At 37.8% G+C, this 27534-nt stretch overlaps 1 protein-coding gene across 7 annotated transcripts in view; it reads left to right on the top strand.

Annotated features, from left to right (window-relative positions):
- The window catches only part of EZH2 (enhancer of zeste 2 polycomb repressive complex 2 subunit), a 51521-nt gene that overhangs the window by 595 nt on the left and 23392 nt on the right, over positions 1 to 27534 (top strand). For 2 of the 7 annotated variants that reach the window (XM_017822561.1, XM_017822555.1), the window contains exons 2-6: positions 1949 to 2014; positions 21470 to 21593; positions 22096 to 22224; positions 25109 to 25225; positions 26623 to 26743. In XM_017822561.1, the coding sequence (XP_017678050.1) occupies positions 1977 to 2014; positions 21470 to 21593; positions 22096 to 22224; positions 25109 to 25225; positions 26623 to 26743 (529 nt within the window). In that variant the 5' untranslated portion in view covers positions 1949 to 1976. Of the gene's footprint in view, positions 1 to 1948; positions 2015 to 15030; positions 15368 to 20609; positions 21124 to 21284; positions 21369 to 21469; positions 21594 to 22095; positions 22225 to 25108; positions 25226 to 26622; positions 26744 to 27534 lie in introns of those variants that run through there. The other 5 variants (XM_017822570.1, XM_017822601.1, XM_017822595.1 and 2 more) reach the window with 5 other exon arrangements.

Here is a 27534-nt window from a genome sequence, read left to right as displayed (position 1 = left end):
CCGGCCCCGCCGTGCGGAGCAGGGGGGGGGCCGGGGCGTGAGGGGGCGCGAGGGGCGGGGGGTGGGGGGGCGGGAGAGCGGGGAGCGCGAGCCCCCCGTCCCCCCGCGCGGGCAGCGCGAGAACAAAGAGTTCTCCCCACCCCTCCCTGCCCCCCCCGCACGTGGGGAGCCAGGCCCCGCCCCTCGCCCCGCCTCCTGCCGCGCCCGATTGGCCCGGCGGGGCCCCGGCCGCGTCCGCCCGTCCAATGGGGGCGGTGCTCGACGCTCGCCAATGAGCGCGATGGCGATTGGGCCGGCGCGTTTGGCGCTCGGTCCGGGAGGGTGAATCCGGCGGCCGGCGGGAGGGGAGGGAGCGGGAGAGCGGGAGCGCCGGGCGGAGCTGGCGGCGCCACCAGCACCGGCGGGAGCGGCACCGGCGGCGCGGAGCCGGGGCGGCGGGGGGGCGGGTGAGTGAGAGAGCGACACCTCGCGGGCTCGCGGCGGCGGCGGCGGCGCCGGGAGCGGCTATTTATACCCGGGTCCTTTGTCATGGGGGAGGGGAGCAGGGGAAGGGGCGGCAGCGAGGGAGAAGGGGAGGGAGGGATGGGGGCGACGGTGGCTCCTGAGAAGCAGCCGCCCCCGTCCCCTTCCGTCGAGGCGCCGGCGGGAAGACACGCGCGCTCCCGGCCGGTGACAGCTGGAGGGGGGAGACATGGAGTCTGGAGTGCCCTTTGTCTAAGTTGGCTCCGTCCAGCCCGGCCGGCGGCTCCCATCCCCGCCCGGCGGGGCGCAGCCCCAAGCCAGGGGCGAGCTCGCCACCGCTCCTTCAAAGGGCAGGGGGCGGCTGGCGGGAGGGAGAGCGGGGAGAGGGGAGACCCGGCGCTTCGCTTCCCCTCCTCCCTGCTCCTGCCGGCGGCACGCGGCGGCTCCGGCGGCGGCTCGGCGCGGGCAGACGGGAGGCGTGTGTGTGAGCGGGGGAAACCCGTGTTCCTGCGGCGGGGAGCGCGGCGCCGAGCTTACCCCGCTCCTCCCGGGAGGCTGGGACAGGTCCGCCCGGGTCCCGGAAGCCGGAGCGATCCGGGCGGGCAGGCTGAGAGCGCCCCGGGCCGCCCGCTCGCCCCTCGGGACACCGGGGCTGGGCGGGGGGCTCCGGGCCCTGACTTTGGAGGGCTCCGGGTTCAGGGAGCGAGTTCAGGAGGGGCGAGGGAGTAAGGCAGTCTGGCGGCGGCTCCGGCGAACTTCCCAGTCGTGAAGGGCACCGTGCGATCCCGATCTTCCAGAGCGCCGCAAAAAAGTTCATAAGGAGCTGGAAATTCTGGTGTTTCGGATCTAATGTGGTCCGGAGCACTCTCTAAAAGTACAGTGTCTGGGGAGGTGAGAAGGAGGGCACTGACTGGGCAGAGCCGTCCCTGAGCAACAAATGTGGGGTTGAATAAAGAAATAGGTGTGTTGTGGCATCACGCACGTGTGTTTGACATTATCAGGTATTCATGGTGATACGCAAATTGTTACTAATAGACAAAAGAAAAGGAGTGCGTGCGTAGATACGGCAGGAATGGGATAATAAGCTTGTACATTACTCAAGATACTTATTTCTAACTTAAAAAAGCACTACACTGATTTTATTGGAACAAGAGAAAAGTTTTTTTGGTTTTTTTTTAAAAACTGGAAGTAAAGATTCTCAGTCTTACTGATAAGAAACATTTAACAATTTGAAGAATATAATTTAATTATTTCAGGATAAGAGTGTCTTTGCTGAAATCTAGCAACTGTAGTTTCAGCTATTGTGAGTTTGGTTCTTGCTAATACAGATTTCAGTGAAGAGTTTTTACCAGCAGATTTAGTGTAATCTTCATTTCTAAACTGGGATTTTTCTCATAGATATGTTCATCTTTTTTCAGGGGTTGGCACATTCAGATTCTTTATGTGACTTTTAAAAATTTAAAGGTCGTTCTTTGTTTGTCCCCAGTGTCTATATCACATTGAGAGTCGGGGGAATGTTTATTTGTGGTAACAATAAAGCATCTTCAGAAGGGTGAGTATTACTTGTACATAGTGTGCTATAACTAGTCTCACTATCGACTATTAAAATGTGAATATTTAAGAGCTACACAGTCTTTCAGAAATATGTTTCCAGTGTTTTAGGACTCAAAAATTTTGTGTGGCATGGTGAGTGTTTTTGAGAGGTAGTACTTTATCAAGTACTGGCTATTACATAAAAAACGTTACGTTTCATGTTGTGTAGTTTCCTTTACAAAACAGACAAAAAAAAAAAGAGCAAAAATATTTTTTTCCTTCCTCTGTCTCCATGAGAAATGAAAGTAACAACTAAAGTTAAACAACCTGTGGAGAAATCTGTGTCAGTAAAATGTTCCATGAGATGGCAACTGCTATTTTTGTTTGGAACTTTGGAAGGATTCAAGATTTTAACTTAGGAGGGAAATTGGGAAAAGGTTTAATTTTTTTTTTCCAGAGATTTTTTTTTTAATATGTAATTTCACCTTGAAAAGTGACAGACACGAAAAATCCGCACCTTCAAAAAGTCATAAAGTGTTTCTGCTCAGTTTAAAATGAGCTAAAGCAGTGGTGTGTAAACTCAGGCCAGAGACTTGAAATTCAAGCTCAGTTTTTTTTCCCCCCTGCTGTGTTTTTTTCCTTTCTTGCTAGAATTGCCAACAAGCTGAAATACGGTGATTTCTTCGAAGATATGCTTTTAAATTGTTTTTTCTTCCATAGCATTGCAACATTCATAGGTGAAATGTACATATTCCTACACTAATTCTTACCTACAAAGAAACTTTGGCTTAGGGAGAAGGGAGTTCTTGTAGTGCATTATTGAATGCATGAGCTGTATAGTGAGAGTGCAAGCTAATGGCCACTTTCTGTAAAGCAGCTTATGTCAGAATGAGCTACGTCTAGAATCTAGTTCAATCCAACTGTGTTCCCAGGAAAGTTGGTGCACTCTAAAATTCCTCTCACAATTTGCCAGAAAAAAGTGTTTTGTCACCATTCACAAGATGATTCAGTGTCTTTAGGTGCATAGATCATGCATGCCTTTTAATAAATTCACAGCTGTCATGTTAAAACTGAAAACCAGTTTTAGATAACAGTAGTATATTCATGTGATTGAACAGTGAGAGTTATTTTTAAAAATGGCTGCAATACTGACAGAAGGCACGCTTAATAAATGTCTGATTTACGCTGTGTTTGAGCAAAAGTGCTGTGGAAAACTTTAGTGTTGGCTGTAATCTGAAAGTTCTGTAATTCTACAGTTAGTGCTTATAGATGCATCTTTGCTGACTTGGGGAGAAGTATCTGTGAAGCTTAAGGGGGAATAGCATTTTTCCCAGCAGGGATTCTGAAAATCTTGTGAACAGAATCTGGCTTTTGCTAAGCAAGGAAGTTCACTGAGTCGAGTAGGTAATTTTTGCAGTATTACTTATTTACGCAAAACTCAACTTATTGGATTTTTTAAAAAGTGGAGGAAATGGACTGCATACTGTAAATACAATCTTTAATGATTTGATGTTTGCATAATACTTACATTAGAAAACAAGACCACTGATAACAGAAGCTGTAGGACAGTAACAGGAGATTTATTTTAATGTTAAAGCTGCTACCAACCTTCTGTTCGTGCTGTCAGCGAGGTCCATGGAGAGCAATGCTGGGCTTGTTGAAATGGTATCTGATTTAAGACAGCATCTGTAAATGTATCTATAAGTGTATCTATACATTTAACATCTCAGTATATGATGTGTACAACTGTTCTAGAATGGATAAGTCAATCTTTAAATGGACGAGTTGCTCAAGCACTGACATAATTTAAGTAATAATTTCAGATAAGGAGTTATGTCTGCGAGGAGGAAGGCTGAGGCAAACTAAAATCTTGTATGAAGTGTATCCAAATCAGTAAAATCTTATATAAAATGTACGCAAAACAGAGAAGGGGTGTTTCACAGGGGAATGATGAAAACATTGATTACAAGTTAGTAGAGTGCTTGGATTTTCTTTTTAGCTCTAAATATGTGTGCAAGAGGTTTTTTGAGCTTAAGATTAAAAGGAAAACAATATACAGAATAATTAAATAGGTATTGTATCTGTTCTCATGGAGATCGCTTAAAAACTTTGGAATGATGCTGTGTATGTCTGATTATGGATGAGGCGAAACTAAGAATGAAATTTGTTGAAGGAAGGAGTAGGTTCTGTGGAGCTCCAAGCAAGAAACAATAAAGTTTTCTGAAACATTTTACTTTCTGTAACTGATAATAGTAGGCAGTTTAATTATCAGTATTTTCTAACTGTACACCTAGATTTCCACGAAGATGAGTCAGACTGTGGACTTGAGGTCTGGAACCTCAGTGAAAGTGATAAAACTACATCCAATGTAATTGTCAGAATATGTATTCTGAATTAAAAAGATAAAGTAACACTTGTAAACTTGGGTAGAGGGAACTCTTAAGGAGAAGAGTGAAAAGTATAATTTGCATTTAATATTGACAAATTAATCTTCTTTTAAAAAATTTTAAAAAAAGAAAGGAATTCTTAAATATTTAACAAATTGTTTAGCCACAGGCTTGTAAATTGATTGTAATTAAAAAATACTGAGAGAGAAGAGGATGTCTGTTAATGTTTCTTCTGTGTTCAGAAAAAATTGTAAACAAACAACACCCACCCCCAAGTTAATGTGGGTCACACTCTTATTTTAGGAATCTTTTGGCTACCTGGCTGAAGTCTGGATTATAGGATTTTTCATTTATTGTGCCTCTCCTCTATTTGTGAAAACCTACTGTTGTCTTGGAATGATTTAAAATGCATACTGTACTTCCTATCTAGTGGTAAAATCAGTAGTACTTTTAAGGTGAGAAGGCCATTTGGAAATTTAGATAGATACTGCGCGTGATCTGAATGCTGTGGATAAAAATAACAGTGTAATGATGTGAGTGGATCAGCAGTGTTGTCATTTGCTTGAAAATGTGATGTACTTCCAAAGCTTCTAATTGGGATATATATGATTTCATTAAAAAATGAGGTAAAACTGACGCCTTACTGTGTGCAAATAAAGATTTCCTTGATACACAATTACAGAATACTCCAGAATTTGCTATTAGTTTTCTTTTTTTGTATGTGCATATGGTGCCTGCTTAAATAACGTTGTGTATGTAATTACGCAAGCAAAGTAGTACAAATTGCAATTCCACATCCTAGGCTTTCTGAGCTAGGAAGTAAAAATAAATCTTTACAGGAGGGTATGATTTCTTTATACTTTTAAATTGTCTTTTAATCTAGAACCGGGCCTATTTCCCTTGTCAGTTTTTTATTGTATCTGGCTCTTTTCCATTCTGCTTTTTACGTGGTTAGTTCAGTTTTTCCTGCCATGCATTCTCTTTTCACAGCCTGCATGTTCAGTTTAAATCCCAGAGCCATCAGATGTAATTTAAAGGAACAAAGTATTTGAAAGGAAGGAAACTCAAACCTTACAGCTCATATATAATTTTAATTTTTTTTAATGTGAGCTGGTTTCCTTTCCATGTTTCTTGGTGTGAGTGGATCTGGCAAGCTTCGTATTTTTGGTGTGTAGTTGTCTGATTTCGTTTCTTACTAGTAAGATAAAAAATTCTAGAATTGGAACTCATTTTGCTGCTTCAGTCAGAAATCGTGGGGATATGTGTTATAGATCCTTAATTTACCTGTGAAACTGCACCATGGCAAATGGATTAAAGTTGTTATTATCATCTCTTTGTCATTGATACAGTTCATAATCAGGACATCATAAATTTTGTCCTCTGTGATAACTTCTTCCTGTTGTATGTCCACTATTTGTACCATCTTTCAAGTGAGTATTTATTGCTAATGTGTTTAGTGCAAGTTAAATCCACTAATTATTGGGAGAAGAGATTGACATATGTTGTTTCATTCTTAAAGCAGTTTAACCATTCCTGGTGTTCAGTACATGGTTGCTTTGAAACTGGGAGACGTAATCAATCCCAAGACCTAACTATTTGCAGTTCTCTTCTCCAGCCTAAGGGAGATGTTTTCTTTTTCACTGGAAGGTGGTAGTATTTTGAGTTTGCTTGTTGGTTTCTTTGGTTTTGGCTTTTTTGTTTGTTTGTTTTCTAAGATAAACTATTTCTCATTAGTTTTCTCCACTAAATCAAGCTTCTGGAAAAGTAGTATCTGTTTTTTTCCCCTTTATAAGCAACATCTAATGTACTGGTGGATTAATCCCCATATACCTTAAAAAATAGGGATGCCGTACATTAGACCCAGTTATTCTGTGAACTTTAAAATGAGAGTTTTGTAAATAACTCTTATGGTTGCTTTCATCATTTGAAGCTCATTTTGGAGTTTTTCAGGCAACTGGCAAATACCAGTTCACCTTCAAAGTTTGCCAGACTGTTCTACAGTAAATTCTGCATACGTGGAAGGGTAATGTCTGAATTTCAAAGTTTAGGCTATTTGCCTATTCAGGGAAAGAGTATGGAATAACTATTTCACTGCTGAAGTGTTGTGTGTCAAGGTTTTTCCTGTATGGAGTGTGCGTTGCTTTTACATGCATGGTTTGAACTGAAGAACCTGTGGCTATTTTAGTTTTTAGAGTATAAAAGGTGTGTCCACAAAACAAGTTCAGGAGGAATAGTCAGTGCACTTCAAATTCACATCCTAGATTATTTTGCCTGTGGAGACATGTCTTAAGTGTTCCCAGCAAGTGTTACTTTTTCTGCCAGATTTATCCAGGATATCAAAAAGCTAAATTTTTAAGAGATGGAGGTGTTAGGCAACAGAGGTTGATTGGAATTTGCGTGGGAGTCATCTAGCTCCTCTGGGTGTCTGTGAATGGGTGGGAAGAGAGAAATTTGGAGGTACGCATTTGAATAATTCAAAGATGAAGTTCAAGTTTTATGCATAAAACTTTACTTTCTCTAGACAACCATACTTGGTCTGATGTGAGAAATGTGGGATGGTATTAATGGTGACTTGTAAAAAGTACAGTAAAAATTGGGCTTGAAACTTCTTGTTGCTGTTCTGCTGTTTAGAGTTTTAAAATGTTTTATTTGGTTTTTGAGCCAAATAGTCTTACTCATGCATGGAAATATAGTTAAAAATATTTATACATGTAGATATCCAAGTGAAAAGTAAATAGTTGCATTATCTGCTGCATGTCGATCTGCTGATATTGCCCAAACTGAAGTGAGATGACAGTCGCTTTCGGTTAGTGCCAGTTTTGGTTTAGTCTTTATAACAAAATACTTGGTTATGATCTCCCTGTTCTCTATTCCCCCTCCCCCACCCAAGTGGACAAGTACTTGAACTTCTTATTTTTATTTCCAAACCAGTATTTTTCTAAAAGTATCAAATGTTGAAGTGTGCTGGAAGAAAGTGGTAATATAGGGAATTTAGTAACTTTTTTCTTTGAAATGGGTCACTCTTACTCCTTACATGGTATTCAGTAATGATTTCATGTCTGTTTTTGTTTCTCTAAATCCTGAAGTAGGGATACAGAGACAGATTTTTTTTTTTTTAGAGTCGCTTTGCAAGTTGCAGGCTTGCATGTACAGACTAACGGAACACTCCAGTAGGGATTTATCTTTTTGTTTTAAAGACTGTCTGAAAACAAATGATACTATGTTACTTTTTCTGTTCTACTGTTGTATTTGTTTAAGGAAATGTATTGGAAATCTAATTATTTGTATTGAAATCTTATTTTCTTATTAACAGGCATAACTCTTTAATTTTTCTCTACTGAAGAGAATGAAACTGAGAAGCACCCATACCACTATTTCTTGATACGTAAATGTTCTAAATGAAGGACTCCCACAAAATGAGATAATGTGAAAATAAATCCAAAGGCAGTGTACAATTAAGAGAAAAGAAGTCATCAAACTGATGACTTCCGTTTTTATGTCTCATAGAAAATCAGAAATAAGCTTGATTTCTGGAACAGTTCTGTTGTTGGATCTTGCTCAGGTACTTCATGTTTAATCAACTTATAGTTAGTGCCAGAAACTTTTAAAATGACTGGGGGGTTTTGTCAGGACCAATTTTTTTTATTATTTAAATTTCCTAAAGCAGGTTGATTAAAATTACTTTAGATATTAAGAAACACATACAATTTTGACTGTATTGTTTGAGGTACTTCTGGAAGACCAAGAGTTACCTATAAACTCTGAGTTGCAAAGTTTTTAACATGCTGGCAGATAGGGTAAGGGATATTGAATACTGGCAGTTGCTTTGCTTTTATAGTTTTCTAACTCAGAAAAAGAAAAGATTCTCATTTAAAACCAGCAAGAAAATAAATTAAGATTTCTCATCTTTTTCCAGGAGGGAAAAGGGAGTGAAGCAACATTTTTTTCTCTTTAATATCCACGAGCTGCTTGAGTCCTCATTCTTCCCTTTCTTTCCTCCTTGTCCTTGGGAATTTCTAATATCTGCCTGGTCAGTATATAATAGTGGTAGAAACTCTTGAGAAGAATTTTAAAGCCACGTAGTGTTAAACTACCTATGTGAATGAACTATTAGGGGAGAAGGCAAGACATAAAATACCATGGGAGACAAACTAATATTTATATTTAAAAACATCAAACGGAGAACATGGTTGAAGAAAATGTGAATTCTGTGTGCCCAAGAGCTGACGTTTGCTTCCTGTCTTGTGTGTCAGTAACTGAACTGCTCTGACTTGCTGTGTGAGGTGAGCATTTCAAATAATAAGTGGTATGAACTGAGCACATCCAGAAATTGATCTGCGGACGTGGGCATTTAGTGCTGTCACAAGGAGCTGAAAATTGAATGCCTAGGGCCATAGTTCACTGTGTCCTTAGGTGGGACCAGAGTGGCTGAATGCTCACTCTTCTTCAGTCAAAAGCATCAAGATACTTTCAGCCAGAGGACTTCCTTGCTTCTGTCAGTGTCTGGCTGCAGAAATTCTCATGCTCTCAGGAGGGAAATGATAGCACAGGTGCAGGGACAAGTGGCAAGTAAAAGTGCTTCTTTTTGTAGCAATGCCAGCAAAAAGTAGGGGTGAGGCTTGAAAGTCAGAGCCATCTGGTCTTCCGTGCAGTTTTTGACTGGTATATATGGGCAGTAATGAGAAACTGTGTTTGAAGAGATTAATTTATCTGTAAAAAACAGACTGGAAACAATAATGGATGAAAGAAAGTGCATGTTGTGATCAATGCAAGCTGAAGTCAGGGTTAAATATGGGGAGGGGAAACAGGGACTCCTAACAAATCTGGACCAAGGGTTAGAATTCCTAATATCTAAGATAGGAGCATTTCCTAGCAACATTGAGGCATACAATGCAGGATTGTAGCTGCTTTAAAGACCCATATGTTATTATGTTACATACTGGAGCAGAGAACAGTGACAATGAGTCTGCCAAATTGTGGTTAGCTGCAATGGCATTGCTTGGGTAGGGACTGCTGTCTGTTGACACATCAGTGTCTGCAGCCCTAAATGGTGTTTCTCCCTGGTAATTTTTTTCTTTTTAATGACTTCCCTGATTTTTAATTATTTTTGTTTTTTTATAAAATATGCACTCACACTGAAGCTTTTCATAATTCCAGAGCACTTGTAGTCCTTCATGAAACTGTTGCAGAAAATACATGTAACTTAGTGACCTGTAAGCCATGTCACATTTGGTTAATGTTTGCCATTTGCATCAGAAGTTACTGTAGGGGATGCAGAAGGATGCATGTTATCCTTCCTATGCTTGTTATCATAGGAAAGCTAAAAATCACCAATAAGGGAGTTCTGTTACATTGCTTAGCTCAGATCCAAGGTATTGCCAGTGTTATAATAATTTAATAACTACTCGAGTGGTAACTAGTTTTAGTTCGGCGAATAATACTGCAAATAAAAATATAGTTGTTACAGTTAATAAGTTAGTTTTGTAGTAGTACTACTACAAATAAGTAGTTTCATTGGATTAAGTAGGTCATGAACCAGTACTCCTAGTTCACTGTTAGCTATTCATACACAGTGTAAGAGAAAAGGGTGTGCGTAGTCATTTTGTTTATGTGAGATCATATTATGTGATGACCAGGTGTGAGCTTGCCACAAAATGGGGATTTCTTTTTTTCTCTTAAATCTGTTTTGAAATAAGCTGAAATTCTTACTCAGAAGATACAGAAGAGCATCTCAGTAATCTTGAGTATTTTGAAGTATCAATTGGGAGCTATTAACTTAAGGAGCTGCTTGGCTAGTAACAAGGTCCAAAAAACATTATGTTTGGGAAGAAATAATTGAGAAGGCACATCTTTCAAGTTTCAGGGAGGAAAGTCATAGAGTAGGTGCATATTGTGAACATGCGTACCACTTGACATGCTTAATGATTTCTTCTAGAATATGTTTAGAAATGGAAAAAAAAAAGAAAGTGGAAAAAAACCCCAAACCCAAAAGACAACCAACCATTTAATATTCCAGGGTAGAGATCAGGCTCCTAGTCTCAAGTATGCCAAGTACAAGGTAAGGGTGTAGTCAGTTAAATGACAGAAAGTGAAAGGTCTGAAAAGAGTGACTTTTCAAAGGCATGAAGGTTGGGCTATAAGAGTAGCAGAACCCCATTATGATAAGAAGACACCTTATTTGAAAAAAAACAGCTCTTTAATTTAGGTTTTTTAATTTATTTTAAACATAATGTTAAGTTTAAGCACTCCAGTTAGACTACTTTCTTAATTAGTGAAGAGCTTTCCGATCTGTCTTTTTTTAATTACAGTTTCTAAGACATAGAACTGAAGGTTCTAACTGTACTGTTAACCAGACAAGGTATCTTTGAAATGAATAAACACGTGGAACAGTAGTGGGAAGGAGTGAGTGAACTACCTAGTTGATGGAGTTGTTAAAGGAGACTAACTTAACGAATGTTTCCACTGATTATAACAGTCAGTGATTGCACACCGAACTGAAGAGTTCAGTCTGATTAAGCTCTTAATCATTTTAATTCACAAATTATTGTTCCTTTATTAGTAGTGTTGTTTTTTACAATGTGCCTGTAGCTGATTGAAATCCTGAGTGTTAGGATGCAGTGGTGATTGTTTTCATCTTTTTGAATATTAAACTGGAATTTAAAAGGCCAGCAAACTCCATAACATGAGCTTTAAAAATACTGTGGTCCTTGGTTTTGGGATAGTGGGCCCAGCTGAGGGTTGTATTGACTTGCAAAATAGTTTTGGTTGGCGGATTCATCTAGAAATCATCTGATCCAGTCTCCCACTTGGGTAAGGCCAGCACTAAAATTGTATTTTCCAGACCACTTTTAAAACGTTTTCAAGAAGCGAGGTTCTAACACCTCTCTGCTTAATACATGCATATACTGGACCACACTCACTGTGAACAATTTTCTTCCTATATGGAAATGAAATCCCTTGTTGAGTCTTGTCTGTTGCCTCTTGTACGTTCCTTTTAGCATAGATTAGCATAGATTAGGTCTAGAAGGGCTAGATCAGTGCTCAGATTCTGTGATTGTCCGGGTTTAGCTCTTCATTTGTGGAGGAAACATGCTATTTAGGGAATTAATTCTTTTATGTAGTGGTAGAAATGCTTGGAGTGACTCGTCCAAATTTGATAAGGCCCAGAAACAGATATGTTCTTAAGAGTGTGTTCAGGAGTTTGGAAGCCTACCTGCGATATTCTAAAAGAATATTGATAAGAATAAATAGAACGTGCCTGAAGCCTTAGATTTGTGCTAATACTTGTTGAGGATTGATTTGAATATACCCAGTTGTTGTGAATGGCTGTAGTGGGATGTGTGAGACAGAACTGAATTAAAGGAACCTACACTACCTTAGCTTTTCATTTGTCTTGGCTGGCAACTACAGTAGACAAGTTACAAATGGTTGCTGCTATTGTTTGCCACTCACTACATCTTTTCAGAGCAATCTTTAGTTGATCAAGAGATAGCAGGAAACAGCTTCTTGAAAGCTACTCTACAGAAGTAGTTAACACGTTAACTGCTTTGATTGTGCAAAGTCTTGTAAAGAACAAAAAAAGGACAGGGTGATAACAGTTTGTTTTATATGGTATGGAAGATAAGTGTTCTAGTCTAAGGCAAGTGGATGATACACTGTGATGGTTTGCTAACATCGAAGGGGAGAGGTTTTGATGCTTTCCCATTACTCTGGTTTCATTGTTCCTCTTCTTCCTTGCCATTTTAGGTGTTTACACCTAAAGCATGAACGATTTTGGTCCAGTTGGAAAACTGCTTCATTTGAGTGCAGAAAAGATATGATTTCATGTAACTGATCAACTCAATTAAATTTATCATATTTGCTGTGTAAAATCTGTCTGAGATGCTAAAGTAGTGTAGACAGACAATGAAGAGAGGAAATAAATGCCATTTTAAGATCCCACTTCCTTTCCCAGTCCTAGTTGAGAAGTACACTAGGATGTATTTATCAACTTCCAAGAGCAAATAGGTAAGTGAATGTGCTGCTTAGTTTTGGTTAAGTTGAAATGTTCTTCAAAGCTAAATTCTGTTAGGTAACTGCTAACACACTAATAACCATTGATTACATCAGGGAGGAGAAAGCACACTAGCCTTGGATTTGACAGCTGTTCCAGTGGAGGCACAATCTTTGGGTTGTTGGTGTACATAAGCAACCCCCAATATTGTAGTGACTATGCTGCTTTTAAAAGGGATGGTACTGACTGAAATGTATTTTAGTGTTGCAAATAGTAATTGTAAGTAACTAGCTGTCACAATAATAGGAGCTTAATTGTGATGAGACTGCTCATAGCATGCCTATTTATAGCTGCAGACCTGCCTTTGGTGCTGCCATATTACGTGGAAAGCCTACTATAGCTACTATCAGTCTGTTTGGTGTTAGGGCTGACAGGAAAATATCTTGGCTATAAGTGGATGTTACTGCAAAACAGACTTTTAATTCTACTTGCAAGCCAGGGGTTTTCTGCTTACTTGAAGAGGAGGAAGAGGAAATCTTCTGGAATTTGGACATTTGATTTCACACAGTCATTGTTCCTCAGTTTGGGGTTGGCATTGGTACATCTGAGGCTGTTGGTGGTTCTCAGCCTTACATTAAATTTGTTAAAGTTAATAGTTTTGTCTTTGACAATAGCTTGTATAACAGTTTCCATCTCTTGACTAATCAAGAACATTCTTGCAGAACATGTAATCTTGTTAGAGTTGATCATGAGTGTTTTGTTAACCTACATCATCTGCAACCCCTAAAGCCTGTCATAGCAAGGAAGCACAGATGAGCTGTTTGGAGTTACCTGCTTAGGTCAGTTCATGAACCTATCCTTTTCTTTTAGATACTGCCAAAGAGAGCTCAGTAGAGGTTAAACCCCTGTCCCTTGTGTGGATTCAAGAATTCATGGCTTGAACAAATTTGTGGCTGCTGAACAAACCAGCATGTGGAGCTGATTTTGTTGAAAAATTGTGTTTAAAAACCAACTATATTCATTTTCTGGGCTGTTCAGACAGATTTTTTTTTCCTGACCTAGTTTGATTACAGAATCATAAGCACTTAAGCTCTCACAGTAGAGAAAGATGTGTAGAAGTGGAAATGAGTGACCACTTACACAGTGGACAGAAGATGTCTTTTCCAGGTAAAACTAACACCAAATAGCATTTGAGGAAGATAGTTGAACTGGTGTCAGCATTTGATGTAAATTCTCTCTTGAAATTTAAACTGCCTTTAATGATACAGTACTTCAGCCTATGGAATATCAACATGAGGTAAATTCTTAAACATATAGAAGTATTTTTATATATTTCTTGTTTTAAAATAGGTTGAACTGCACTACTAAGTTAAAATACCACATTTTTATAATTAAAATAGTAAAAAACACACCCCAGTTTACTTCCATCTATTTTTCTGTGACTATTTCTGTAAAAGATTTAATGTACTATAGTTGTTTTTATAGTGAAATATTATTGATAAACTATGCTAATATTTCCTATGTTGTATTTCAGAGATAGAGATTTTTGTTAGTTGGTTTGGTTTGGTATCTGAAATACCCAAGCTGATACTGACCTTGGGAATATTTTTCTTCCCATGGAAATGAGAATGTGGTATTTTACATAGATAAGTTTAAAAGAAAACCATGTTTTGTTTTGCTTTAGAAAATCCTGAAAGCAGAGTAGCAACTACAAAACTTCTAGGCATATTTTTGTGTGTCTCTGCTAATAGCACAGGTAAAAAGCCCTTAGAGGTTCTGTGAGTGTCATTCTTCCCCCACACCTACATAACTTAATGTGGAAAAAGTTAGCAGCTCTGAAGTCACAACAGTGAACAATTTTTCTTACTTAACCATAGAGAATAATATTGTTTCTTGACCATATTTTTTCCCCAGGAATCTCTCTGTACTGTTAACACAAGTTTGATGTAAATGAAGGAGACAGATCTGGCAGATTACAGCACTAAGTTATAATTAACTTTCAAGTTACTTTTTTTGAAGTCTAGCAGTATGTATGTGTTTTATTGATAGTTTATTTTCAGATGCTTGGTAGTTGTAATAAGACTCTCCTGGAAACTGCTTACTCTGGAAAGGTTTAGGATAGGTTCATAGAGAGTATTGTCTTGTTTTTCATTTAGGGGGCATGAAGTAAAATCATAAAAGGAAATTTCCAAAGTATGCAGTAAAGTTTAGTTTAACATGCATGAAAACTAATTAGCTGCAGTTGAACTATCATTTCATTGTATCGTGCTGTGTAAAATACTGTAACAAAAAAGGTTTTTTGAGGTAGTTAGCGAAAGTTAACAACTTTGTATCTGAACTTGATGCATTGGGTTTTGATACTTAAAATACCTTTTTTTATTTGTTTGTTTTGCTTTGTTTGTTTGTTTTGTTTTGTTTTCTAGCAAGTATTGAATTTTTTTGCAGGCTTATGAAAAAAATCTTGTTAATTCCTTTTGTTGCTAAAATTCTGGGTTTTGAGTTGAACATCAAAGTTGTCCTAAATTCTGCTGCCCAAGCAGAAATTTTTTTAATTTGTGAAAAAACATAGAAGGGTGTGGGGGGGTGTGATTGGTTTTCTTTGGTTTTGGTTTTTGATTGTTTGTTTGTTTGCTTTGGCTTGTTTTTTTTTCTGTAAGTTTTGTAGATGCTTGAAGAAGTTCCGTGTTGACTTCAGATAGGGTTTATTATATAATGATTTGTCCATTAGTAAGATTGCATAAGCTCAGGCTGAAAGACCTGTATGCTGTCTGGATCTGATAAAAGCTTGCAGCTCAAGAGCATGTCTGCCACTCCAGAGCAAACTGATGTATAAAACCAGTGCCTGTTTGTGGTCTCATTGCCTGCAGTAGTTTTTCTCTAGGGTTGGCCTGTTTTTCTATCAAATTCTTTCTGCTTTATAACTCTGCACAGGAAACCACAGCTGTGGATGGGGTCATCAAACTCATCTGTGTTTCAGAAAAAGTGACAAAAAGTGAGTTTTTATTTATCCTTGGTCAGTTTAATCCAGTTTTTGGACAGTACTGGGGTGTGAATAAAGAATTGGGAAGGGTGGGATGATTGTAAGGTGCCATTGCTGCGAAGGAAGTTACTTTGGTGAACACCTTCATTATGTAGCATTGAATCTAATTGATTAAGTTTATAGTATTTGAAATGAGAGCTCATGGAGCCAGCTCAGATGCATGTTTTGGGCTTCCCAGTTAGTGAAAGTCAGTCACTGTTGACAGGGCTGTGGGCATGCTAAGGGTGAGGTAGAGGAGATCAAGGAGCAGTGTGATACAGTTGAGCAGGGTGTTGCAGTAAATACATTCTTTTCGAGCTCGATGTTCTGAGAAGCAAATGTGAAAGCATTTTGCTTTATGGAAGGTAGAAGTAGTGCTTCCCACTACCTGCCCATAACCTATGTGGCTGGTTGTATTCCTTCCTTACTGTAGGCAGCAAAAAGCATGATTACTTATTTTATTGTTCTGTTTGCATCAGATTGCATATGCAGTTTCTCTTGGGTTTTATATTCCCCTCCATCCCCCGCATTGAAACTGTTGGTTAAGAGTGCTCTGAAGAGCAGTATTGTAGCAGTTTATGCATATATTTAAAATATGTGAATGACCTTATGAGTGTAGATTAATTCACAAAAAAGGAACTGATAAATTATACTGTACAAAATATGTTTTAATTCATAAATATCTCCAAACAGGAATCCTAAGTAGAAGGAAGATAATGTAGTATTTTTACAGCTTACAATATTGTGTAATATTAAGCACAATTACAAACTAATAGCATTCTTTCAAAAGGGCAGACCCCCTCATTTGTTCTCCCATGCTTTTCAGTTGAAAATTTTCATTAATTGATTTTTTTTCCTGAAATTTGGCACAGTAGCCAGAGGAGCTTAAATATAGTTTTTGACAGCCATATGACTGTTTGAATAGACTGCCTAATTTAGAGAATTATCTGTGTACTTGTCTGTCACTGATGGATATTGCCAAAACGATCAAAGAAAAATAGGACGTTGTCTTTAAATAAGGCTATTTCTCTGTTCCATAGGCAAAGCAGGAGCAATTTGAGCTGAAATTGTTCTACACTTCTTTGTCTTTTGTTGTGAATCCTGGATGCGTTGAACAGAGTTTGTCTGCTGAAAGTAAATGTTGGTTGATTTAAGCTTATAGACATGAATTTTCATAAAAACTTACTATAAGGAATGTGAATCTTGTGCAGAATTATGAGATGCTCAGCTGGCTTTATTTAAAACACAAATGTATATGCTTTAGGGGACTGCTGTTTTTTGGTTTTTTTTTCATTTCCAGATATGCAAGTATGAGTAGAAACTGAAAAGAATATCTATGTCTTTGTTTCTATTTTCTTGTAGATTTTTTTTTTCCTCTTAAAGCAGTGTCTAGGTGGCTTCAGTATGTCTCATTACTAATAGCATAGTTCAATCCCCTTACTTCAAAAAGAGGGGTTAGTTTTGTTATTTTTCTTGTATTTGGTAGTGGTCTGTTTGAAATTACATTGGTTTTGTCCTTAGTATAGTTATCTAATGTTCAGTGCTACAGTACCAGTACACTTGGTACATCGTGCAAGGGTATATTCTATAGCTCAGGGAATTAGGTAGATGTAATAGGACAAGTAATGGAAAAGTGTGGATGTCATGAGAGCTGGGCAGCAGAGTGCAGCAATGCTGAGCTGTATGTGTGGGATAGGCAGCGTGGGGTCCCTTCAGCTCTGCAGTGCTGTGCTCTGGGAGGGCTGGCTGTGTTCAGTGCAGCTTTGGACCCAAGATGTTAAGCTTTTGCGTTTAAGTGTGGTTCATGCGTCTCCTTTTTTGCTGTGGAATCAGAATATTTGCCTAGTGTGGAATGAGACAGTCTGTCAGTCTTTGAGTGTTGACGCTCGAATCACTTGGGATGTCTCACCACATTTCCCAGTGTTCCCTCTTCTGCAAAGAAGGTTCAGGGAGTTATGGCAAGGTTTCCTTTTTTAGTGTGATGCCAGGTGAGATCTGTTTAGTTCAGGTTCTGTATGGAAGTCATTCTGCACTTTCGGAGATGATCTTTCTCTAGAAACAGTGTAACTGCTTTAGCATTGTGCTTGCTTTCTTTGTATCTGTGTTGGAGATGCCGTAATCTGCCCATAAATAACTGAGTTGGCTGCTACATAGTTTCTTTCTTTTGGATAAAGCTTTTCAGGACTGGGATCTTTGGCAGTTAGGTGGTTTTTGTGGACCCTTTTTATCAAAAGGATGAAAAATGGGAAAGAATAAGATTTAAAAACAATAGAAACAACTAGCAGCAGGATTCAGAAGGGGAAATGGGGACAGAGAAGAAGGACAAGGCCTGGGGGCTCTCAGAATCAGACCATTGCACTGAGACAAACCAGTATCATGTTTTATTTATTAAATGAAAACTGTTTAACACTTAGCAGTCTTAAAACAGGCTTAACTATTCTTAGACAGATGGGATTTAGCTTGTGCCGCTTTGGCTATTGTAGGGGATATTCTGAAACTTTATATGAAAAGTTGGCTAGCTCTAACAAATTGATCTTAACATTCACTAACTTCTCTGCTCTGCAATCCTAGCTGATTCCCATTCAACATAATTTAAGAAAAATGTAGAATGTTCTTTTCTTGTCTAACCAAGTGAAAACTCTGTAGTTTTTTACAGCTCAAAGTACTTTCATAATTTCTACTGTTCACATTTGTAAGAAAGTGATTTGGGAAGGGTTTTTCTAACACACAGGTACTAATGCAAGTAGAACAACAGTAGGCTTGAGACAGCATCTACAATCCTGAATTTGCCTCAGAAATTGAGTTTATGTTGATGTTTCCCTGAAGTCTTTTAATTCTCCAAATTACTTTTGCTTGGAGGGATGGAGGTAATGTCTAACACCCCTCTAAGACTTCATAGTTCTCTCATTTTTTGCCCCCCCAACATTCCCTGTCCTTGCCTGTGAAATTTCTTATCCCAGTTTCTCAGGTTTAGTTTCTTAAATGTATAGTTTTGGGGACAGCCTTTGAGTTGACATTGGAAATTGCCAGTGGCGTTTGTCTGTAGTCCTAATGTGAAGGTGATGGATCAATTGCACTGTGAGAATTAACTCTGTCCCCTATGAGTATACTCTTCTTGCCCTACCCCCTACCATAGTACATATGTTAGCAACATTGTAATTTTACTTTGACGATGTTTAACTGCCCAGAAACATAAAAGCACGGTTCACATGGTTTGAAAAACTGCTGCTAAGAGTTCGTTGTTATATCAGTTTTGAAAATCACTGAAAATTTTTTACAAACGTGCATCCAGGACAGTTTTTTTTTTCCTCAGCTATGTTTTTTTCTATAACCTATCTATGCATATGTGTCCTTTCCACTCAGTGCTTTTTCTCATAATATGGACTTCACATTTAAGAGGCAGTTTTTAATTTGTTTCTACTTATTTGACTTAATATGTGATGTATATCCCACTGACTGTTGCACATTAATGTTATTGCTTTAACTAGAAGAACTTTTTCTTGCTATAACTTGACATAAGCAACAGTGCAATTTTTTTTTTTTTTCATTTTCTGTGATTTGTTTTTTTGGTGCCTTGAACATTTAAGTCATTTTCTGTATTGTGCCCCAGATAGCAGCTTCAAACTAGTGGAAGAGGAGTGTTCTTATAAGTCACGTTTGTTTTCAGATGAATGACCTGAATGTTCGTAAGTTACGCTGTTTTAAAAGGAAATATGAATCTTCTTGTGAGGTGTTATTTTTTACCATTTTAATACAACAGGTAACAACGATGTTCATTGCTGGAAAATTGAATAGATTGTATTGTTTATTTGATGGAGGTACATATCTCTCACATCTTAAAGCCTTGTTTGTGGGGTCTTCCTGGGGCTGTATTTAAGTTGTATGAAAGAAAGATGGAAATTCTGTTGGGTTTTGTCAGTTTGCTTTGTTGTTGTTTTTAATCCAATTATATATGATTTCCATATAGATCTGCTTTTGATGAGCAGGGCTTATCTGGCAAATTAATTTCAGTTAAGAAAGCTTTTTTTAAGCCTGAGTCATTTGTTATTCTCCAGGAAACTAGAACAAGAAGGGCTGTGGTTGATGCAGTATTAGAATAAGTAAATGTAATCTGTGTTTTTGTTTTATGAGCTCTGTTACTTCAGTATTGTCAGCTGAGCTTTCATTTATCTTTAGAGTTCATTGGTACTTTTTCCATTTCTTTTGGCTGAATTGTAACTGAAGGAATTTCGACGTTCTGTAAAGGCACTTATTCTATGTCTAATTTATTTCCAGTTAATGGGATGTTTTTCCATATTTTTGCTTTGCTTAGTTTAACATATAGTAGAATGTATTTTCTGTACTTCATGGTGTTTTTATGCTGTTCTATAATCAATATCATAGTGCACTTTGAATCACTGATTGTCTTGACCGTGTTCTAACATGCATGGTCCAGAATTATTTTTTTAAATTGTTACTTTATTTTTTTATCTCTTGGTGTTGTGGCAAATAAGATACAGGTGGATTCTGCTTGCTGTCTTGTGCATGGAAGCAGACTAACCATGTTTAATGCTTTACTCTGTTTACCTCCCCGTGCTGGTTCTCCATCCTCCACCTCTGTCTAGTCAGGTGCATTATGTGATACTTATTTGTACTCTGTGTCTTTTTTAATCAAAGAATATTTCCCATGATTTGGGCTGGCAATTCTGCCATTTGTTTGTAGATTAAATTTCATTCTAAATCTAAAAACCCAACGATTTTTCTTACAAAATATGATTATTAAGTCTTGCATGAAGATGTGTGTCAGCCTCTTATAGACTTGTTACCTTTTGTTCAGTATAAATGAAGGTGTAACCCAGAGAATAAAAAGACTCTGTATTAGTTTCCCCCCTCCCATCATAAAATCTGATAGAACTCACATCTGACCTGTGCAGAGCTACTGAAAATAGAGCAGCAAGCTTTTAATAACTTGGATAAAACTGTACATATGACTGCCAGGGGAGCTGTGGTGTGGGGCAGTGAAAGTAGCGCTGGGCCTTTGACTCGAGCCTGAAGATGACACCTCTGTTCATGTTGACCTGCCTTGATAATTAGAAGGGCTGTAATTGTTACTGCTCAAATTAATGATGCTTGTTTGAGAATATATTAACCTTAGACAACTGGACATTTCAGCCTTTCATCCATGATGGCTATTGTGAATGATATTTTGAGCTATTTAGTGAAATATTGTAGGTTGTTACAATGCAGCTTTTGTGAGGAAGCCAGTCTCTGATGTAGTGGTTTAGTTTCAGGATGCTGTCAAAATAGTCTTTGCCAGCATAGTTGCAGCATACGGTCCTTGATTTTGAAAAATACTGAGCAGATTGGCATATTCCAGCAATGTGCTTGGATTGTAATGTAAAAATACGACTTCATTGCCAACAGTCCTGTAACATAAAAGTGAAGCAGTTGGCACTAGGAGGGTGATCAGCAAAAGTGGAATCAGCGGACAGTTTGGGTTTTTATAGAACACTTGAGAAAAGAGCAAAGTCTCTTATTCAGTCTATTTCTAGAATTTCTTCATGGTTGAGAGGCTGGGTAGGAGGACTGTGCTTGAGAGTACCTCTTTGCACTTGAGGTCAACTCCAGAAGCCTATTGTAGGAGTTGGTGTCTTAGTGAAGAGGACCACTCCTGCAAGGAGGAAAAAGTTTGTCTGCCATGAACATAGATCTCCAGAAGTTAATTTACAAGGCTGCTTGTAGGGATTCCGGTGTGTATCTTTCAAGTGGGAATCTTGATTTATTCCTCTTCACCCCTTTAAATCCATCAGGTACCTTTTCGTAGAGAGGCATTAGAAGTGGTTAAAGCAAGTGTGAAGGGTCCCACTGATCTGTAATTAAAATCACTGTTTTCCAGTGTCTCTCACTTAAATACATTTTCTTTTTTTTCTCTGTTGGATTGGGATGGTATCGCAAGTGTCTGATTGAAAGGAATTACAGGAATTAGATATGAAAGGTATTAAAGGAATGTCTTTGTCCTACCTAACTTCACTCCCACTTCTTCTATAAGCAGTGGCATCAGATTTGGTAATATTAACATGACATTTTCTCTTGTAGGATAATCATGGGTCAAACCGGAAAAAAATCTGAGAAGGGACCAATTTGTTGGAGAAAACGCGTAAAATCAGAATATATGAGACTGAGACAGCTTAAGAGGTTCCGACGTGCGGATGAAGTAAAGGTGCTTTATCTTTTGGTTCTATTGCTTATGAAATTATACAGATATTGATTTCCCTCTGTAGTATGAGGTGTCTTGCAGTTAACATCTGCTATAACAATTTCACTGAATACTTCATTAACCTACTGAGAACTTATCTTAAGTCTATGGTCTTATAAACAGGTGTGATACATTTATATGTAATTGGATTGAGAATGTTAAGTATCAAAAGATACTGTGGAGAACAAGTATGGCAACTTCTTTAGCTGCATGCTCTTTAGAATGTAGTTCCATGGTAAACCTTTGAGTATCTAAATGTGCGAATGTGGTTTGAATTGAGGAAAGGGATAATGAGCTGTATTGCATCTCACTGACATTTAAACAAAATCTGTATGATTGAGTTCTGAGCACTTTTTTTTTTTTAACCTGTCTGGTTTTGTTTATTTTTAATATTATAATGCCTTAGGATGCTAGCAAGTTAATTTAGAGTCTTTGATTTATCTGTAATGTTGTGATTAATTTTTAGAGTATGTTTAATTCTAATCGTCAGAAGATATTGGAAAGAACTGAAATCTTAAATCAAGAATGGAAACAACGTAGGATACAGCCTGTTCACATCATGACTTCTGTGAGCTCATTGCGCGGGACCAGGGAGGTTGGTTAACATGTGTTGTGGTAATTCCACTTACAAGGTTGTTAGCACGTTTTCGTTTTATTACGGGAAAATTGGCTGTTCTTTTTCTTTTTTTTTTTTTTTTTTACCCAGCATGATATGACTTGGTAGCTTAATATGTTTTATATAAGTCTCTTAAAGAATTTATTTGTTATTTACTTTGATCATATGACTTCTGGAAAATAATAAATATGTAGCAGGCTACCTAGCTTTAAATGAAACACAAAAGTGAAGCTTCTTTGTTTCTGGTAATACTTGGGTCATACCTCAGCATCCTTTAATCAAACTGTTTTGTCTCTGTGGTATTGGGAGTTTACTCTTGCACCTATTGGAGTTTTCTCCAAGTTGTAAAAATGAGTGGTTACTTTGGTTCTTAATGGGTTAAAGCACATGAAATCTGTGAACACACCCACTTGACAAAGTCTTCTTTATATTAATTAAAGTCATTTAGCCATAGAGATCCTAAAAGGAGTTGGTTAGGTTGATGAACCCTTGTGTTGCACAAGCAGGCTGGAAGCTAAATTTGTGAAAAACATTTCCCTAATTGTGGTGCAACTTGAGCACCGAAACTGGCTTTCACAGGATCACCAAATGGGTAAGATTAGAAAGGACTGCCTCTCTATTCAAGCAGAGTCATCCTAGAGCATGTTACTCAGGATTGTGTCCTGTGTCATGTTGGTAGCTTGAACTATGGTTTAAGCCGACTCCCAACTTTCTGTATTCAGCTCAGGTTAATTTATCTTTTTTCTCAGTTGCTCTTTAGGCACTTCTTCCAACTAAGCCAGTTTGAAGGTGTTTTATCTGTAATCTGAAAAGCTAGGATGAGAATGAAAAGACCTTACTGTGAATAAGTTAAAAAAAGCAAAGCACTTAATGTGCAGATTTTCCTTTTCCTCAAATTTTAGTGGAGAACTGGGGGACAAAGGTGTGTCAGAGGTGCATGTGTGTTCACATGCAAGCAGGCCAGGACCTTTGAGTGTTCTTTTTTAAACTTTCTTGGATATGCAATTACATGTACAGCTCTCCCTATTAAATGGCACTGTGGAATCAGAACTTCTTCTGATAATTATTGACACAGGTACACATCCAATTTTCACCTTTTTTTGTTAGTAAAAGATCATTCCTCGCAATTCTTCTTTCTTTTTTCTTTTTTTTTAAAGCTTGGTGTTCACTATTCTTTATGTTAACTTCCTGCCTGTATTGATAGAGCACACTAATTACTGCATTCAAATCCAGTCTCTGTCTCATGAGTCAGAACTCTAATGCTTGATTTAAGATTGCCATAATTTATAGTGAGAGAAGTGAGACAAAGAAATGGTGGAGACTTTAAAAGATTACTTTAAAATCTCTTTCTCTTAATATGCTGAATTTCTTCAGAGTTGCATAAGAAAGACACTGGCTAGAAATTTAGTGACTTGATGGAAAGGTTCTGTGAGTGCCTTCAACCAGTGACAATAATATGTCCCGTGCTGGCCTACTAAACATCAAGCTGGGTTCCATACCAAAACAACAGGGCAACATAACTGAGACTTAGTACCAAACATTTTGAGTCATTTTGACATAGCCTATTTGTCAGCCTGAGATTTCTAGTTCCAAAGATAAAAGTAATTATTTTTTTTACTTTTGTATTTTTCTTTAAAATACATGAAAAATATGCTAGATGGCTGCTAGCTAGAAAATTAAACATTAACCTGAAATGGAAATAAAGCAGTAGCGTAGCATAGATAGTGTCTTGAATATTCATATACAGAGCAGAAATCTAATTTCATTTGCTGCAGATTCAAAAGAAAAGAAATAAATCTGGCTTGTGTCATTCTACCAGGGTGCTGTCTCTGTATACTGTTTGTTACATTACTTTGTGTATTTCTTTAGAAATGTGAAGCTCTGTTCATCTTTCCCTTCTGGAAAGGAGAAAGATCTTTTGTCTCCACTTTTTTCCTTTCATGTAGCTGTTCTAAGCTTTGTTTTACCGATCTCGAAATCCTCTTTGTTGTACTTCTCCTAGGTTTGTATGTTTCTATCTGCTTTTGTTTCCAGCTTTTTTTTCAGAGTTCTTCATGCTGCTGCCCAAGTATTTGAGAGAAGTTGACCTGTGTCTGTTAACTGTTAATTAGATGAAAAAATAGCTTAATGTTGTCTATATTTCTATGGAGTGTTTACCCTTTGGAGGCTACATATATCTTTGAATCTCTAAAACAGTAGTCCTGTAGCTGAAAACTCATTGACTTAATACACAGAGTTGTGTATTAAGAATTAATTTTCAGTTTTCCTTTGTAAGCAGTGAGCATAATCAAAGGCTTGAGGATAGGATGAAGATAAACAGAGAATGACAGGAAAACAAGGCAGGACTTAAAAAGACTTGGAGGTTTTATTTATATAAGATGTCTTGCCGGCATTAAAGTAAAATTTGATTTATTTTTATAACATAAATAATACATGATATCTGCAGTGTATTGATCCAAAGCCAGGGGAATTCAGTTGGCTCTCAAATGGCTTGAATAAATACACTAACAGCAGTGTAGCAGCAACAGGTACTAAATCTGTTTTGAGATACCAAACTTAATTTGTATCGTAGGTTGAATAGTCCAAATAAAATACTATCACAGCCACTTAATAGTAAGTGGAAAAAATCCATCATGATCTGTTATCAAGGTATTGACATAGAAATAATTCTTGAGGTTTTTTCCTGCTAAAACTATTTATACTATTATGCCCTAAAAAAATGATGTGTTTTTCAAAGGTTGATGTGGCTAATTTTGAGAAACTCTTTGAATTTGGTACATTGTGGACTGCTCTGTGTTTTATTTTTGTTTGTTTTTTTTTTCTGATCTTACTATGTAAGTGTAACTTCAACCTCTTATTTCAGTGCTCTGTTACCAGCGACATAGATTTTCCAAAACAAGTCATCCCTCTGAAGACTCTCAATGCTGTTGCTTCTGTGCCTATAATGTATTCTTGGTCTCCCCTTCAACAGAATTTTATGGTAAGTTTAAGCAAGTGCTGGGAGGAGAAATGTATGGAGAAAACAGAAGCATTAATTTTAGAAGTAAACCAGCAAAAATCCATTGCCAACTACCCTGTCTTCGGTATTGGTAATAAAGCAGTAATAATCAGAAATAAGCCCCCCCTCCAATAAAATAAACTCCTCCTCCCCCAATAAAATAAAGAAAAAGATAACTTTGATTTCAAACTAAACCTCTATCCTCAATGAACCTAAGTATCTCTAAAATCTTGCAATAAAGTTTATTTAATTCAGGTGACCTATTATCTTGTGTGGCCTTTACCAAATGTTAATTTATTTGAAAGTATATGATTAGTGTAATGAGAAATGTTTTCTGAGGAGTATGAATACTTTTATGTAAGACAATCAACCAGCATACCCATAGCAGAATAGTAATTCTTATGGCATAAAGGGAACTTAATCCTCAAATAGTCTCCCTGTGTAATGGTCATTCTCATTTAGCACCTGAGTATGGCCTTTTTTTCTGATTAGCTTCACTGTATGCAGAAGCCATAACTCTAGATTTCTGATGTAGGTATTTGAGTTATTTGGAAAGCTTAGCTTATTGCAAATCTTTGTCACATCATTTTGTGTATGATCACCTTTGTCGACTGGTTATTATGATAATAGTAACATAGTGATTTAAATAATCATTTTTATCAGTATATGTACAGAGTTCTTCCACACATTTTTCTACTTGCTTTCAATTCATCAGTGTTTGGATATTTTGGACTGCAGAATCATGATCAGCAGGAAAGTTTACATTTATTTTCTTAACAATAGGGCGTTCTTTTCTAGTATTGGAAGATGCAACTGAGTATCAGGGTCCATAAATTCTACTGATAAAGCATGGTATTATTAATGCATTTAGTCTATATGCAGACAAAAAAAGACAGTGGAGTTCAGATTAAATTGTCAGGCATGTTTCTGCTTGCTGTTTAGACAACTCGAATTTAAAGTCTTTTTGTGGCATATTTTCTTATCTCTGGCAAAACAATGAAGGGATGGTTTCCATTGTGGTTTCCAACATTACTGTAGAAGAGGTCCACAGGGGGGCAAATAAACTTATCAAATGCAAGCTTCCCAAAGCTAGGTAACTTAATGGGTTTCCATAGTAGAAGCTTTGTGGAAACACTGCTAACCTTGAGATTAGGAGCTAGTGTTAGTATTTTGAGCCAGTCACCACGAGTGCAAAAATTTGTTGAACATCAGTGATGGTTTTGTTTCATTTCTTTAATTAATAGTAAATGTGCTAAAGCAGTGAAGCCAGTTAGTTAATTGTGATAGCTAGACTCCTGTACCTTGTGGAAAATAGCAATGCAGAAATGGTCACTTGAAAGTGCAATTTAAAATTGTTTGATTATAATTGTTGTTCCTAGGTAGAGGATGAAACTGTTTTACATAACATTCCATATATGGGAGATGAAGTGCTTGACCAGGATGGTACCTTTATTGAAGAACTCATCAAGAACTATGATGGGAAAGTGCATGGAGACAGAGGTGAGCCCAAACACTCAGGTATACAAATCACTTCTTCCTACGTAAATAATTGTTGTAGTATTGCTTGTTAAGGCTTGAGGCTTGATTGTTACAGTAGTGTCACTAGAATCTCTGCATTGTGTAAACATTGGGTATAACTGGCTTCCTTATTTAGATATATTGCTTTGCATTTTCATAAGGCTAAGTGTTTTAAAGTAGTAGTATGGAGAAATTAAGCACATTATCTTTTTCCCTATACCATGCAATGATTCTTGGTATTCAATTTTGTGCCCAAAACTTTGGAATAAAATATTTTAATGTCCCTGTGTGTCCTGCCTAGGAGAAGGTGGCAGGAGAAGTATGCAAAACTCTGATAATGACAACATTTGCAATTGCAATTCAGTAGAATAACCTCTTGTAGGTTTGTGGGTTTTTGTATATATTTATTCTTATGTGTAGTTTACCTCTCCTCCCGTGTGGAAGCTGGACTACCTGCAATGTAATCTGTCTCTTAGTTTGCTAAAGTCTCAGTGAAGTGGTGACCTTTCACTTGCTCTCTGTGCTCACTCAGAACTGGTTTATACAAGTTTTGTAGACTGAGTATACAAGTTTATATAGTGAGCTTTACAGCTGTAAAGGTTTGTCTTGACTACTCTGGTTCCTCCTTCACAGAAACATTACCTACCCAGTCTACCCCTTCACTCAAACAGGGAATAGTTTCTTAAAATTGATTATATTCCTGTTAATGCTGAAGTGATTGAGGAAGAGAATGACATTTTTTGAGTTCATTATGTGCTTCTCATGAAAGTTAA

This window comes from Lepidothrix coronata, unplaced genomic scaffold (genome assembly GCF_001604755.1).
Source record: "Lepidothrix coronata isolate B3197 unplaced genomic scaffold, Lepidothrix_coronata-1.0 Scaffold3, whole genome shotgun sequence".
NCBI lineage: Eukaryota > Metazoa > Chordata > Aves > Passeriformes > Pipridae > Lepidothrix > Lepidothrix coronata.
This window is presented reverse-complemented; position numbering and strand designations above follow the sequence as displayed.